We start from the raw sequence: 15,443 nt of genomic DNA on the forward strand, positions 1-15,443 counted from the left end.
AGAAATGAAATTACCTGCTCTGTGATACAATGAGGCCAAGTTAGTGAAATATTATAACATCTAGAGCCAACAAGATTTATTGAGAGCTTTTCCTGGGAATTAGGTAGGTACTCCCGCCGTGCTTCTTTCACCTGCCAAGCAAAATTTCTCTGATATGCTTCGGAGGCCGTGGTTGTAGGCGTGATTACAGGCACATGAGTTTTAACACCAACGCGTCAGGTTTATAGACACAGGGCGGTACTTTGTAAGACGTCCTTATCGCGAAGTTTTACTCTGTTTATAGGTAATGGTTTTCCACTTATCATCAGGTGGACCATTAACGTTGACCGTGATTTTTTACAATAAAAAAGGCCAGCAAAAGTTGTTTAGCCTATCTGGTGTCCACGGTCAGTTTAAGTATCTGTGTTCACTACCCCGCAAGAATGATTAAAACCTCATCGATGTTCACGGACATTAGTCTAAAGTAAGTTAGAACATGCTTCGGTTTACTGGGTTTATATCATAGAAATAAAATTACCTGATCTGTAATACAAATAGTCTAAGGCAAGGAAGTGTTAGGTACCTGACTTTAAGAATAGGGAGAAACATACAAATAGAGAAACGAGCAAGCGCACGTCGCACTTTATTGGCTAAGTAAAGCATTGCTATAACAGCAAGTTGCAACCAAGATTCCCCTTGTACATAAAATTATCTTGCTCAAGCACAGAATTGAACCAAGACGTTGTTGTAATGAGCAATGGATATTGCTCGAAATCATTATCATCATCAAATCAACCCATTACCGGCCCACTACAGGATACGGGTCTATTAACACAATGAGAAGGGATTAAGGCCGTTGTCCACCACTGGCCCAGTGCGAATTGGTGGACTTCACACACCTTTGAGAACATTATGGGAACTCTCAGGTCTGTAGGTTTCCTCGCGATCTTTCACCGTTGAAGCAAGTGATATTTTAATTGCCTAACACTCACATACGAGTAACTTTAAAATATTAGAAGGGCTTGCTCCGATTCGAACTCGGCCCCCCGAAAGTGAAGTCGAAGTCCTTCCCAACGGGTTATCACTGCTTGCTTCAAAAAATCCTGTAAAACACAAAAATAAAACTTTGCTTTTGTGGGCTCTTGACCGGTTTGTTTTCTTGTCTTGTTACTTTGTACAGTGTATTTCTGGGCTATTTAGCTATTTACACGCCAACACAATAGCTGTTCTTTTGATATGTTCCTCCTCAATTGCCATAACTTTTTATAGGCGCAGTGAAAAAGCATAGTCAAGTAAAGCGTAGATGTTTTTTTTTCGGGTAATATTGTGGTAATGAAATGCCGTCTCCGCGACGTCACGTGCCACCTCCATCAGATAAAGGGTTATCGCGCTCGACACGATACGAAACGGATCGCTCCGCTTTCCGATAACGTTTATTAAACACGAAAATTACAACTCGTTCCCATTGTCCCACGATTTTTTAAGTTAAACATCTTATTCGCCTTCTAACTCTGAATGAATGAATGAAAAAAAAAATTATGCGTTCAGATTTATCACAGGTACTTGATCTTTTATTACATCTGTCACGGATAACTGCCATTTGTAATTTTATTTTATGTTGTCTTTCGTTACACAGTTTATATTTTAGGAATGCGTAAAATAAATAATTTCTGATCAACGCCAAACAAGCTTTTTTCTTTCTTATAGAAAGCGTAAAATATCGTCGTTTTGCCTGTTATCAGCATCGTTATGTCTTGTGATTTATCCATAGGTGGCAGATACTAGCACTGATACTTTGACGAAAATGTCGAGATGTAAGGAATTAACAACATAGAAAAAGTCGTGGTCAATTATACGTTCCTACGATAGAAGTTCTGTGCACTATTTATCCTGCACCAAACACGCAACTTTTCTTGGAACTGCAGCATAACTCATCAGGAAACGAGAATGTGACGTGATTGTTGACAATGAAAACATACCGGAGAGATTCCTATAAAAACGTAATTCGCGTGTTGTGAAGAACAAATGCTTTTGGACGTAACTGTAAATCTTTCGGCCCGTTTTTATACGTCGTTAGTCACTGTTTACAATGTTATAATTTTTAACTATCTTGACATCGCATTGTGAATTTATACTTATGCTTTACCAATTTACGAGCGGATGCCGCCGTTGCAATTGCTTTCAGATAAAGGGGATCGTCGAAACTTTTTGACGAAGATATGGAGTGACATCTCCAATAAAAACTAACGCGTTCAATTGATTATTTCCTTCTATTTTTAAACAAGTCGAAAAAAGGAGGGGGTTCTATATTCGACTTTTCTTTTTTTTTATAATGAAAGGACCAGCTTGAACTGATCGTCAACCTGAGGCGTAGGTTTTGAGCAACGTGTGAACGAAATTACACCGGCTCTTCAGACCGGAGCACAGTACCTACTGCTTTGCCGCAGAAATAAGCATGGCGGTAGTATTTCCCCGGGCGAGCTATGTCACAATAACCTTTACTACTACTTCTTATATTCACAAACATCTCAATATCGAGTTTAGGACTTAGCTATGTATTTTTTATTGTTTAAAAAGACACTAGCCGTGGTGCAGTTATGGTTAAGTCAGAATCTGATAATAGAATTCCGATTGAATCGAGCAAAATCCGCAAATGTTATTGACATCGTGGGATCAAATGAAATCATCTAAATTGAATAAAAAATGAGACTGCAATAATTTCAACATTAGAAGTAAGAATAAACTTACAGTGCAATATACTAGGTTACATAAAATTTCTTTAAAGGAAATTGCATACAATTCTACAATAAACTACCAATTGACATCTTGGAGATGTCTCTTAAAAAGTTCAAAGTTTGTATTAAAGTAAGCTTATAGAAAAGTCCTATTATAGTATAAAGGACTACGTAATCGATAAAAAAGCTTAGGTATGAATTATTGCTCTAACCAGGTTGCTCTTCTAATAATTTTAAATAACATTGTGAGATGGTGATAACAAAAAAAAACACCCGGCTAAATTTTTTGTGGGCTTCTTCGTAGACCAGGACACGTTTGGAACCCTCGTAGCTTTAGTTTTAAGTTTACGAATGTGGTTATCGCCATCATCTCACTACCGTGATTTTCTTATGTACGCATGAAAAGTGCCACCTATGGGCCCCTACTTGAATAAAGATATTTTTGACTTTGACTTTAAAATCTACTTATATATGATTCAGATGTTTGTGATTCTGAGAGTCGGTTTATTTTTTATCCCGGAGAAATGTACTGTTTCCGTGGGATAGATTATTTTGTTTTTCACGGAGCAAGAGATCGGCATGTTTTTGCATACTGGTAGTTCTGGGGTCAGAGAATAACATATAAGGCATATGCATGTAGGAGCAGAAATGTCGACACTGACAGTAGACAACCTGTAAATGAAAACCGAAATAATACTTCCACAGGCTTTAGAGGTACATTATATAATTACTGTCTCTGAGACTTACGTGTATCTGTGGAACCGAAAAACTAATAGTTTTTCTGAAACAAATCAGATAGATACAGCCCTAACATCCCCTGCAATTAAAATCATGTGAGTCCTGTTTTTTCTTTATTAGGTACGCGTCGCGTTGCCTAAGTACTAGGCGCATCTCTTATATGTTTATTTTCAATAGGGTTGTCATAAGTAAACACTTAGAATGGTTGAATTTCTTTCGTATGAAAGAATAAATATACTTCTTTTGATTTAATATTTTTACAAGGTGATCCCTTTTGAAATATACTTATGCATACTTCAATATTATTTCGTAATTCTGTTTCACGTTGTAGAACGGGCTATGTAAGGAGTTTCTCTGAGGGACGAAATTTGTAATGTAGAACTCCGTAGGAAAACTAAAGTCACCAACATAGCCCGAAGAATAAGCAGGCTGAAGTGGCAGTGGGCGGGTCAACCGAATGTGGGAAAACCTCCAGCCCGTTGCACAGATGACCTTAAAAAGGTAGCTGGAAGCGACTGGATATGACGAGCGGAAGACCGTTTGTAGTTTCCTGCTCTCGGAAAGCCCTATGTCCAGCAGTTGAAGTTTGTAGGCTGATGATGACACATCACAATTTCCACGTGCACGAAGTCGCGTTAAACAAGTGGCGAATGAATCAGCGAAGCTCTAGCTTTAGCTCTCATTCATAATGTACAGTACCAAACAAAATTTGAACACCTTTCCTAAAAACCTGACATAATTGGGAGTGATGCGCGGCGAAAGACAAAGCTTTGCGGACTACCGACTTGTAAGGGCATCGCGTTACATCGCCTTTATACGTGCGTCCTTTCAGCGAAGCCTTCGCAGTTCACTACTTTGAGGTCGGCCGCACTGACTCCCTTTTTTGATTTGAACTCCTCTTTTTGAGTCTCAGTCAAAAGCGAGTATTGTCTTATATCAATTAAGATTTTTTTCAATATAATTTCATTCTTTCGTTTTATTGGATTGAATAGAAAAGTCTAATCTAAATGAAGATTGGGATTTCTTTTCGATTTTGTTGTAACTTTGTTTTTTTTTTGTTGTTTGCGGCATGTTTTGATATATATTCCATACGTATTTTAACACGTATGAGACATAAATGCGCCTATGTCCAACGTTGGTTTGGCATATTTCCAATTCTAAAATTAATTATTATCGTAGGCCTATTATGTCACAGGCACTTTTGAATCTCACTGTGACATATTTGTGGATGCTTGGAACACCGTTCTTAACCATTGCCTGCAAAAACAAACATAGTAGACTACCTACTAAGTATAATTTAACTTTAAGATTGTGTAAGAACATAGCATAGTTACTCGTGGGTATTACTATTGTTACGTTGTTTTAATGATCATGTTATATTCATGTTTTTTATTTTTTCTTCCTTTTTCTCTCTTTTCAATTTGTATAATTTAATTTACTGTGTATTTAATTAGTGTTAACCGTACTGATTTAATTTAAATAAATAAATGAAGCATTTTTACATATATGTCTCCATTATTGACAACATAATAATTATGTATAAATGCTTCATTTATTTATTATTGACTTGGATTGGCGCAGTGAGCAGCGAACCTGCTTTTTGAGTCAAAGGCCGTGGGTTCGATTCCCACAACTGGAAAATGTTTGTGTGATAAACATCAATGTTTATCATTGGCTGGGTGGTTATCTGTATATTATAAGTTTTTTATGTATATTATTCATAAAATATTCATCAGTCAGTTCCCTTAACACAAGCTACGCTTACTTTGGGGCTAGATGACGATGAGTTTAATGTCGTAGTATATTTATTTATATTATATTATTGCGAGGTGATGATGATGACGTTAACTTAAAACTAAATCAGCTATTATGTTATATTTTATATTGTTTTTAATTATTTATTTAATTGCGTCGGGCAACAAGATTATATTTTTAGTATATTCGTAGTATACCTAATATAATATTATCAATCATCAAGAGCCTATAACACTACTGGAAAAAAGGCCACTCCCAATGCGAGGCTTTCTCAATAATCAGACGGGCCTGCTAACGAGTTGGTGATCGCAGTAGATGGTAATAGTAGCACCGAAGACGCTGCTGCCCGTTCTCCTTTATATTTACCCTTAGTTGCCTCGTAACACCTGACCAAAGAGGATATATATAAAAAAACACCATAGAAACACAACAATCTTGAAATATCTACTAGGTATACATAAATACACGATGCCCTCAGCACAAACGCCCGAACAGTGTGGCACGTCCTTGCTCAGAAATGAAACTGTAAAAACGTTGGAGCTACAGTATGTTTTCCTATTAGCCTTCAGATTATCCAGAGTAAACTGGATTTCTACCATACGAGTGTTGATCAGCTTCCTCTCTCGTAGCAGACAGGGATTTCGATTTGTGACCTACTATTATGTTTCGTAGAGGTAGGCGAGTTTTTTAACATTTTTAACGCCTTAAAACGCTACCTAGATCGACATCCTGATTCCGGCTTGTTACCGAAAATATCTTGACATACGCACTAAAAACCTAACATTTTTAGCTCGATCGAGAAATCCAAAATTCTAAATTCATTTATTTCAAGTAGGTCGTGACTTTATAAGCAGTTTTGTAATGTCAAGTATGTCTGTTTTTAGAAGCTCTACCACCGGTTCGGTAAGGAGATTCTACCGACAAGAGCCGGCAAAAAACTCAGTAGTTGCTCTAGTATGTCTGTTTTTAGAAGCTCTATCACCGGTTCGGAAAGTAGATTCTACCGAGAAGGGCCGGCAAGAAACTCAGTAGTTGCTCTTTTCCAACATTGTAAATGTTGATGAACATTTACAATAATTTTTCTATCTTGCGAAAGTATCTCTGTAGTGCGAACGAATATCCGTAGTTCAACATGCTAGCCAATAGACAAGCGAGGCAGCTTCCATACCACTTTACCGTTTATCATCCCTAAGGTGCCAGGTTTTGCTCCATGATATAAAACAGCTCTGACACGAAAATACGGACTCTAGATCATATCTCAAATTAATTTTCTATGATTTCGATAGCGTAATTTAGGTACCTACTTATTTCATATTTGAGTAAAGAAATCAAAATAACGAATTTACGTTTTTAAAATTTAACCTTATTTTGTATTCAATGGGCCACTTCATTTTGGTAGATCATCTATCACTGACATTTTTGTCTGACAGAGAATTGCTACGCTCAGAAATCTCGAATTCAAAATGATAATATCTACTTGAAAAGTCAACAAACGGATCCCATTAGAATAATGATTATGTATTTCTTAATCAGTAAGCAGAAGGTAATGTTGCAGCAGCGTTATATAAGTGATTGTAACGGAGCACTTTCATAATTGAAACGCAAATAAAGACTTGGGCGGGTTCGGCGGCTCGACGACATCTGGACCCTCTAATGGAAATGACAAGTCTAATGTAACAACTGAAAACATCCCCGTGGACGGATCTAACAAAGCATTCATTTTCTGATGGCGGTAATCTCGCCCAAGGGCGGCATTGTTCATGATTTTCTACGAGTTTTTTTCGCATTTTCTTCTCGGAAAGAATAAAAATACTGAACAGTATTGTCGACGCCGACGCTCGCGCCGTGATCGCGCAAAAAGGAGCCCCTGGATGACAACGAAATGACGGGAGCGTCCGGGTGGCCTCCCTCTCCCCCACTTGTAAAAATGTCGCCCGGGGAGGGGCAGCCTACAAGACGGCATTTTTACACGCTGCCTCCGAACCGAAACGTCCTTTTCACCTATTTATCGGCACACGAAAACAGACTTTAAACATCCACAATAAAGACCATAGATGAATGCTCACGACTTGCTTGACTTTTTAAAACACGAACTTGTGTTTGCGATAAATCGATAAGTATATAGGTATACGATAAGAGTAGAGGGAGTTCAAATTGTACGGATTTTACAGCTCTAAGTGACGAGGGGGGAGGGTTAGCTGTTTCCGACGGCTGTTTTAGGAAATATGAAATTTTCGGCGCCCATTCAACGTTCGATGTTTTCGCTCCGAGAGCAATTAGTCAAAGTTTTCCCTACCGAGATCGAGTGACAAATTACTATACAAAGTACTGAAAAGAGCAAATGCTTGGCTTAAAGACCAAGGTTGCTGAAAATAGAAAAAGTTGAAAACTCTCTTATAAAAACGTTTAGTACTTTTATAGAAGGAAATACTTTTCAATTTAAACTCTGCCTTGACTTCTTATTTAATTGAACACACGTCTAATAAGAAAAAGCTAGTAGATTAAATCCACCAAAAAAAAATGAAATTCAGGGTGCTAATAAACGATAGTAAATTTAAAGGCCATAACATTCTACTAAATTAATAACTACTTACCTACTGTTAAAATTTTCTAACAAATTAAATACAATAGATTAAATACAAATGGACCTATAAATTACATAGTTGTAATATTAGCAGTTTAATTATAGAATAAGATATCAAACGAAATTTTATTAAAATAAATTCAACACATAAAAAACTCAATATAAATTAATTAAAGTTAATTAATTAGCAATCAATTAAATAGTCTTCAGTAATTTATATATAAAGGTATATATCGCATATTTCAAGAAGCATTTAACAATTTTTTTTCTTAAACTTACTCACGTTCAAAATTTGGAGTTCTGTAGAGACGCACGATAGAAAAGAATAACCTAAATATCAATAGAATTACTTTCATTTATTGATTTTAATTTTTTTTTAATTCTTAACCATGTTGGAAAAAAGAAACCATTGACTGAAACGACGATTGGAACAATAACGGTCGACTCAACATTCCTCATGGCGGTAATCTCGTGAGCAAGGTCCCAAGTATTTAGATACTTTTTCCTTTTCCCTTTCACACGCTTTCTTAAATTAAATGATAATAAATAAAATAAAAATAAAATGATATCAATACATAATTCAGATGTTCTAGTCTAGGATTTATTAAAGTGGGTTGCTTTCTTTTTAACGTTTGTTTTTTTTACTTAAAAGTAAAGTATCATGATTGAAAAATATAATTTACCCTAGTTCAAGTAAGAAGTCAGACTTAGCCGTACTTTTGCTATCTACTTTACACCTACTCTCATTCTGAAGTAGAGAAGATTACATACAATTGTTTGGTCTTAGATATAAATTGATTTTAAATCCAAAGACTTATAAGTCATCAAGTTTGCCATCGACATTAGTCTATAGATTGTTGTTTTGTATAAAGAGGCAAATTGCAAGAGCAATATTTACTTTCCAGATCTCATCAGTCAAGACCAGGCACAGAAATCCATCGCCCAGTTCCCCGAGCTGCATACACTGGACGGTGCTGCCGAATACATAGCAACTCCAGATAAGAGCAAAGTTGAATCACCAGAGGCATTCTTCTCAAAGAAAATCCATGGTAAGTTTAGTTGTCTCTAAAATTGACTAAGCAAATGGTAGGCTTACAGAAATTTTAATAACCAAAATATAATCATAAAGCGAGTTATTCGCTGTTAAGTGTTAAGTGACTCAAATATGGTTTCTTTAAGTCAGGATAGTCGTGGAGTAGGTACGTCAATCTATATCTATATCTATCTATTCATTAACTTTAAAAGGTTATCCTGACCGCGGAACGTAAAAAATTGAAATTTTGAGTTAATATCTTCGAGCACCCTAGAGGTGTGAAGAGGATTGTCTTGATAAAAGTCTTTCGTATTTCAAGGTAATGCAAAAATTGCATTTGCTACAGTTATTAAAAACTCCACACCTAAAGGGTGTAAGGGGTTATGTGATGTAAGTTTCTAGAAAGATATTGCATATTGCTCGCTTTTTCTAGATGGGCACAGATACGGGATATCAGAAATTCCACGCAGACGAAGTTGCTGGCATCCGCTCGTCTCACATAAAATATCAAATTGTAAGCACAGAATCATATTCATAAGGAAGACATAATAATGCCTTTCAAAATATCTAACTCAAAATCTGCGCCGGCGCAGAATCACGCACGAATGCCTTACCATATTCAAATTATCAGAGCTGTCGATCAGGGCGCGAACCACGCTACAAGAGGACAATGCTTGCGTAAAATTAGATGTACGTATTACGATTCTACAAATGGTTCCCTTTGTTCGGACGCGCATCTGCCTCGCGATTGTACGGAATTAGATTTCAAGTGTTTTTTTTTTTGTTCATCGGCGTCAACGGCAGCGAGCATGTTTGTCGATTTAACATCCCTTTGATGGGTTTCGATTGTCTGATTCACTGCGGGCTGTTTGTGCCTACCTAAAAACTCTACAGCTTTTTCAATAACTGTAGATTATTTATCATTGGTTTAGTGGTTAGTTATTTGTCTACGGATGAAAGAGATCCCCGTTTCGATTCCCGGGTCGACTTAAAAATGCTATAGTTTCATCCTGATAATAGATCAACAAAGCCCGAAATTAGGAATTTAAACTTATCCACCCTAGTGCCTCAGCAAGCACAGATTTATTTCGTGAAATTATCGTAATTAAGTAGAATTTTTGAAATGCAATGTCTTGTAGAACTATCACCGCGATAGCGCATTGGGTAGAAGCTCGACTTCACTTTCAGGGGGCCGAGTTCGAACGGCGCACCTCTAACTCTTAGTATGTGCGTTTTAAGTAATTAAAAAATCACTTGCTTCAACGGTGAAAGAAAACATCGCGAGGAAACCTGCATGCCTGAGAGTTATACATAATGTTCTCAAAGGTGTATGGAGTCCACCAATCCGTACTGGGCCAGCGTGGTGGACTACGGCCTTTCTCATAGTGGGAGGAGACCCGTGCTATGCACTGGGCCGGAAATGGGTTGACGTGATGATGATGATTGAAATGTCACTTTATTATAATGGATCCTAAGTTACCTTAGTGTACACATTTTTCGACAAGCAATAATGAAATAGCCTAGCTGCTAAGCGATAAAGCCGCCTTTTTAAGTTCCTACTTTACCCATTGATGTCTTAAACTTTTTGCGGTTAACTTCTGAAAAATAAAGACAAGATATAGCTACTCTTCTTTTCTTTAAATAAAAATATAAAATAAAAAAAATATCAGCAGACCGATCTCATGAACCGTCCGATCATTCATATAGAGTAGAAATTATTAGTGTATTTTTTGGTTGCAATAGATATCTATTGCAGCTATATCAACCAAAAATAAAAACAAGATTGCGAATTTTAAAAGATTAAAGAAATGATTAAGTAGGTATATACTAGGTAGAAAAATTTACTTATGATTGCAAAATATAATTTACCCTGGTTTAAGTAAAAAGTTAACATCAGACTACGCCATATTATTTTGGTATCTAATTATACTCTCTGAGGAAGAGACGATTACAAACAATTGTTTGTTCTTAGAAATTAATTTATATCTATCTATGAAAACTTAGTCGCAGTTTTGTTTAGTTATTCAGATCTTTGCACGGGTTGAATTTTTCTTCATTTTTTGCCACGAAGTTACAAATCCATAAGCCAGTCGATGGCAAACTTGACAACTTACAAGTTCATGTATAAGTTTACATTTTTCATGTCTATAAATTTTTGTTTTGTTTAAATTGCTAGGCAAAGAGTATCTACATAGTGATATGTCTCGTAAACAGAACTCTTCTTTTGCAAATCCGACATTTTTTTATTCCACTACTAGTGCTATCACACCTGGTGGTAACTGGTAAGTGATGATGGTAACGGGTTAGCCTGTTAGGTGTATGGCAGTTATATAAAACTCATATCCCTAATCGGTTTCTATGAGACATCGTATCGGAACGCTAAATCGCTGAAACGTCTTTGTCGGTAGGGTAGGTACAGCCAACCAGATCAGACCTGGGAAACTTCGGAAACTATATTATGCCGAGCATCGAATCCGAGACCTCCCACATATTATATATAAGACCACAGCCGCTAGGCCAAACTCGAACTTAAGATTTAGGCGATGCGTAGATTTAGTGTAAACGGCCATAAACCCACTATGCACACATACAAAGACGCTAGAACTAAATCATGCCAACTGGGACAATGGGAGAAATTGTGAAAATTATTCATTACCGTTTGGAAGTGTTCAGGTGTGCGTGTCGCGTTCGGCCAATCGTCACCTTCCGTGTGAAAAGTGGGCGGGGCCACACACCCGCAGCGTCAACCACGCGATCGATTCCAAGCGGACATTATACATATTTACCTGAGCCTACAGTTGAACTGTTTGCTTTAAGATCGCGGCCTAGAAGGTTATATTTTTTGTTGAAGCAACCAACCAAACAACCAAAAACGCCTCCAATTAATATGAAGTTACTCTCAGTTACTTACTGGTTGTCTTACTACTATTAATAATTTATCCGAAAGTTTGGATGGACGTTATTTGCCACGCCAAAACTGCAGAATGGATCTGAGGCAACGAGATAGTTTAGTCTGGAATAGCACATACGCTACTTTTCAACGTAGGAAAGGTTTTCTTTGTGGTTTATTTCCAGTTCGAAAAAAATTAGAGGTGTTTTTTGCATAGTCAAATTCTATGGGTCAGAGAATTCATCATCATCGTCATCAATTAAACCAATTGAGGTCTGTTGTAGGGAGTTCCACAATTCACGGCCCTGGGCTCCCAGCCACTCGCCTGATGTCGTCTGTCCACCTCGTTGGGGTTCGACCTACGCTGCGTTTACCAGTGCAAGGTCGCTATTTCGGAACCTTAAGATCCAAACGTCCATCGGTTATTGCCACTTCAGCTACGCGACTCGCTCAGCTATGTCGTTAACTCTAGTTCTTATACGGATCTCCTTACACCTAGTCCTAGTATCATGCTTTAATCTTTTACTTGTAGTGCATCGTATTTTTTTTATTAGCCACCCCACTCAGATCTTCCGAAATACGCTCTCTACGCACGTATCCTCAGGCGATATTACTGCTATGCTTGCCTTTTGTTTCCCGAAATGTAAAAAAAAAAACATAAAACAACACAAAAATAAACGGACAAATAACAAGAGCAAATCAGTCAATATATTGAAAGTACCTACATAATTACATCACAGTCGCAAAATGTATCAAATGAAGAAAAACATAATAGGTAATTTTCTCATCAATTTGGTACGTACCTAGTTATTCGGTTGTATACAAATTGCTAAAATTACGACTCGTTATGACAGAGTTTGAATAATGTCCCCAACGACATCAATTTGAAGCATCTACCTTCCTAACTTTGAAAGACGAGTCTCTTCCGAAATATAAACTTAATTCTGAATAATAAAGCTAACAATGTATTGTATTTCGAAGATCCAACCTGTTTCAATTGACTCATTTCTGCTTTTTAAGCTATATTTGGCAATGTAATTTATTGGTAATTCACATGACAATCTAAATAAGTGCATGTAAATTAATCGAACTAAAGTTACCGACTTAGCTCAAGGAGTCACGAAGCTAAAATGTGCGTAGCACATAGTTTGGAGATACGATAGACTTTAGGGTCTCAAGGTGCTGAAATATCGACAAAGATCGTTAAACGTAGCGTTGGTCGACTCCCAACGAGATGGATATCAAGCGAGTCACTGGAAACAAGCGGCCTAGGACCGTGGATTTGAGAAAATCTTTACGAAAGACCTATGTCCAGCAGTGGACGTCAGTCGGTTGAAGTTAATGACATGATAATCCATCTATATAATCTACTGGGTATATATCTCCTTTCCTCCTAAAGCGGTGATAGCGCATGGGTAGGAGCTCGACTTTAGGACAGATACCACAGGGCCAGGGACATGAATATTTTTAAGGCCGGGAAACGATTCCCGCCAGATTAAAAACAAAACGAAACAAACTCAGACAAAGTCACGAGAAACAGTTAATATTTGAATAAACTATAGTTTTGCCTTACATGTCCAAAAATACAGCTTAGATAGAGGATATTTTTCAGCCCGGGAGTCGTTTCCCGCCGGACTTAACAAAACGCAAAAAACTCGTCAGAGCTTTTTGCGTTTTGTAACAAGAAACAGCTAATATTTGAATAAACTATAGCTTTGCCTCACATGCTTAAGCCCTCTTGTTTCAGATTTATAAACCTTTATGAATTTTTAACCCCTCTTCAAAAAATTCTTAAAAAAATATTATAACAAAAAAAAAGTCCCTAGTTATTTTAAAATCTACCTACTACAGTACAGAATAACTGCTCGTCGAGAGGATGTCAACGAGCGTGCTACGTAAAATCTCAAGTCTAGATTACTTTTTTAATTGCCCGTACTTTTAACAGCCCCCCCCTCACAATGAAGGGCTAGACGAGGCACTGAAACAAAGTGCTGCGTATCGCATACAATATTTCATTACAAGGGATTCTTAAAAAGTGAAACCGTGACATTTCCCCTCTACATTTAGGCACCTAAACCTTTTGCAAACAATATTGAGAGCAGTACGCGAGTAAATGAACAGGGGGTGGGTTCCTAAACAAAAGGTGCTAGCCTACCCACCCTCGGCCACATCGACCCGACCTGAAGGGTGGATGGTAGGGTGACCATGCCCGATTTGCCATCTATCGCCTTGAGAATCATCTTCTGAGTAACCTCTTCGTTTCTTTTTTTTATTGCACACAAAAAACCAAAAAATAGTCGAAACTTAATGCTCAGATGTTTCTTTATTTGATAGAATGCGTAATATATTGAAATGAAGACAGAAAAAAACAAGCAGGCAGACGTAACTAAATAGAAAATAGCTCTTCATATGAATACAGATTAACTTATACTAATATATAAAGCTGAACAGTTTGATTGTTTACTTGAACGCGATGATTTCAGTAACTACTTGTCCGATTTGAAAAATTCTTTTAGTGTTGGATAGCCCATTCATTCTATATATCATCTCGCTGATACCAATAAAACATAGCACCAATGAAGAATGTATCAAAATCGGGGTTTTGTTTTCCTTTTGAGAGCTTTCGCTGCGTGTAAGTGTAATCGATTAAAGTTTCGATAAAATCATGTATGACAAAGTTAATATTTAAGTACGGCACGGGGCTGGTTGCATACAATTTACCCGTACAAAGCGTTGTGCTTTCTCTTTCATTATACAAACCTTGTAGGTCTGGAATGCCCTTTTTGCTTACGTTTTTTCTACTACCAAATATATTACGGCACCTTCAAAATTCGCAAACATATATTCGCTTTCCACCATAAACTGGAATGTATGTAGAATCATTCAAATCAATATTAAAATATTATTTTTATGAATAAAAAAAAAACAAATGAGCATTTTGCGTCCTACTTTCTTCTATTTTGCTTATTCTCCTTCCCTCGCCACTTCTCCCAGTGCCTAGTGTCACTGGTACATATGACTTATAATATGAAAAGTGTTTCCTTGTCTGCATCTTTTCTTGTTTGTTTCTGTTTAAGTCACTTCTATTGGTTCTAAATCTGCTTTTTTTTCTTTACTTTTCGCCCTGACTAAGCAATCAATCTTGATCTTATGCAAAGAGTTCTGTAACAGAACGGAGAGTACCATAAGCTTTTATCCCAGGAAAACAAACGGTCTGTTTTTCCTCACCCTTCGCCCGAACTAAGCAATCAATCTTGATCTTAAGCAAAGAGTTCTGTTACAGAACGGAGAGTAACATAAGCTTTTATCCCAGGAAAACAAACGTCTGTTTTTCCTTACTTTTCACCCTAAATAAGCAATCAATCTTGATCTTAATAAAAAGAGTTCTGTAACCGAACGGAGAGTGACTTATCCCAGGAAAACAAACGATTTCCACGGGATTTGTATACAAATTTTTAATAAAAACGGACGCAGAACAGTATGTATCATAAACAGCTAGTAAATAAATGCATAAAAAAGTTAGTACAATCGTTCAGCTTTAAAAAATTTATGGTCGCTGTACACGCAGGGCGGTTGTGCTTTTTCGCAGCGCGTGTCACTTGTGCGGGGAGCGGGCGCGGCGACCGACACTGCGGGCGTCGGGATCCGGCGTCCGGGCGCCGCGTCGCCATGGCAACGACACCGCGACACCCCCCCGACTCATCCCACCAACCACTCACCCGTAGCTAG

The 15,443-nt window shown here is 37.4% G+C and overlaps 1 protein-coding gene across 2 annotated transcripts in view; it reads left to right on the plus strand.

Annotated features, from left to right (window-relative positions):
- Positions 1 to 15,443, plus strand: part of LOC120628289 (Fanconi anemia group J protein homolog) — an 89,299-nt gene that overhangs the window by 43,733 nt on the left and 30,123 nt on the right. For both annotated transcript variants that reach the window (XM_039896591.1, XM_039896592.1), the window contains exon 3: positions 8,697 to 8,840. In XM_039896591.1, the coding sequence (XP_039752525.1) occupies positions 8,697 to 8,840 (144 nt within the window). The remainder of the gene's footprint in view (positions 1 to 8,696; positions 8,841 to 15,443) is intronic.

The sequence above is a fragment of the Pararge aegeria genome, chromosome 12 (genome assembly GCF_905163445.1).
Source record: "Pararge aegeria chromosome 12, ilParAegt1.1, whole genome shotgun sequence".
Classification (NCBI taxonomy): Eukaryota; Metazoa; Arthropoda; class Insecta; order Lepidoptera; family Nymphalidae; genus Pararge; species Pararge aegeria.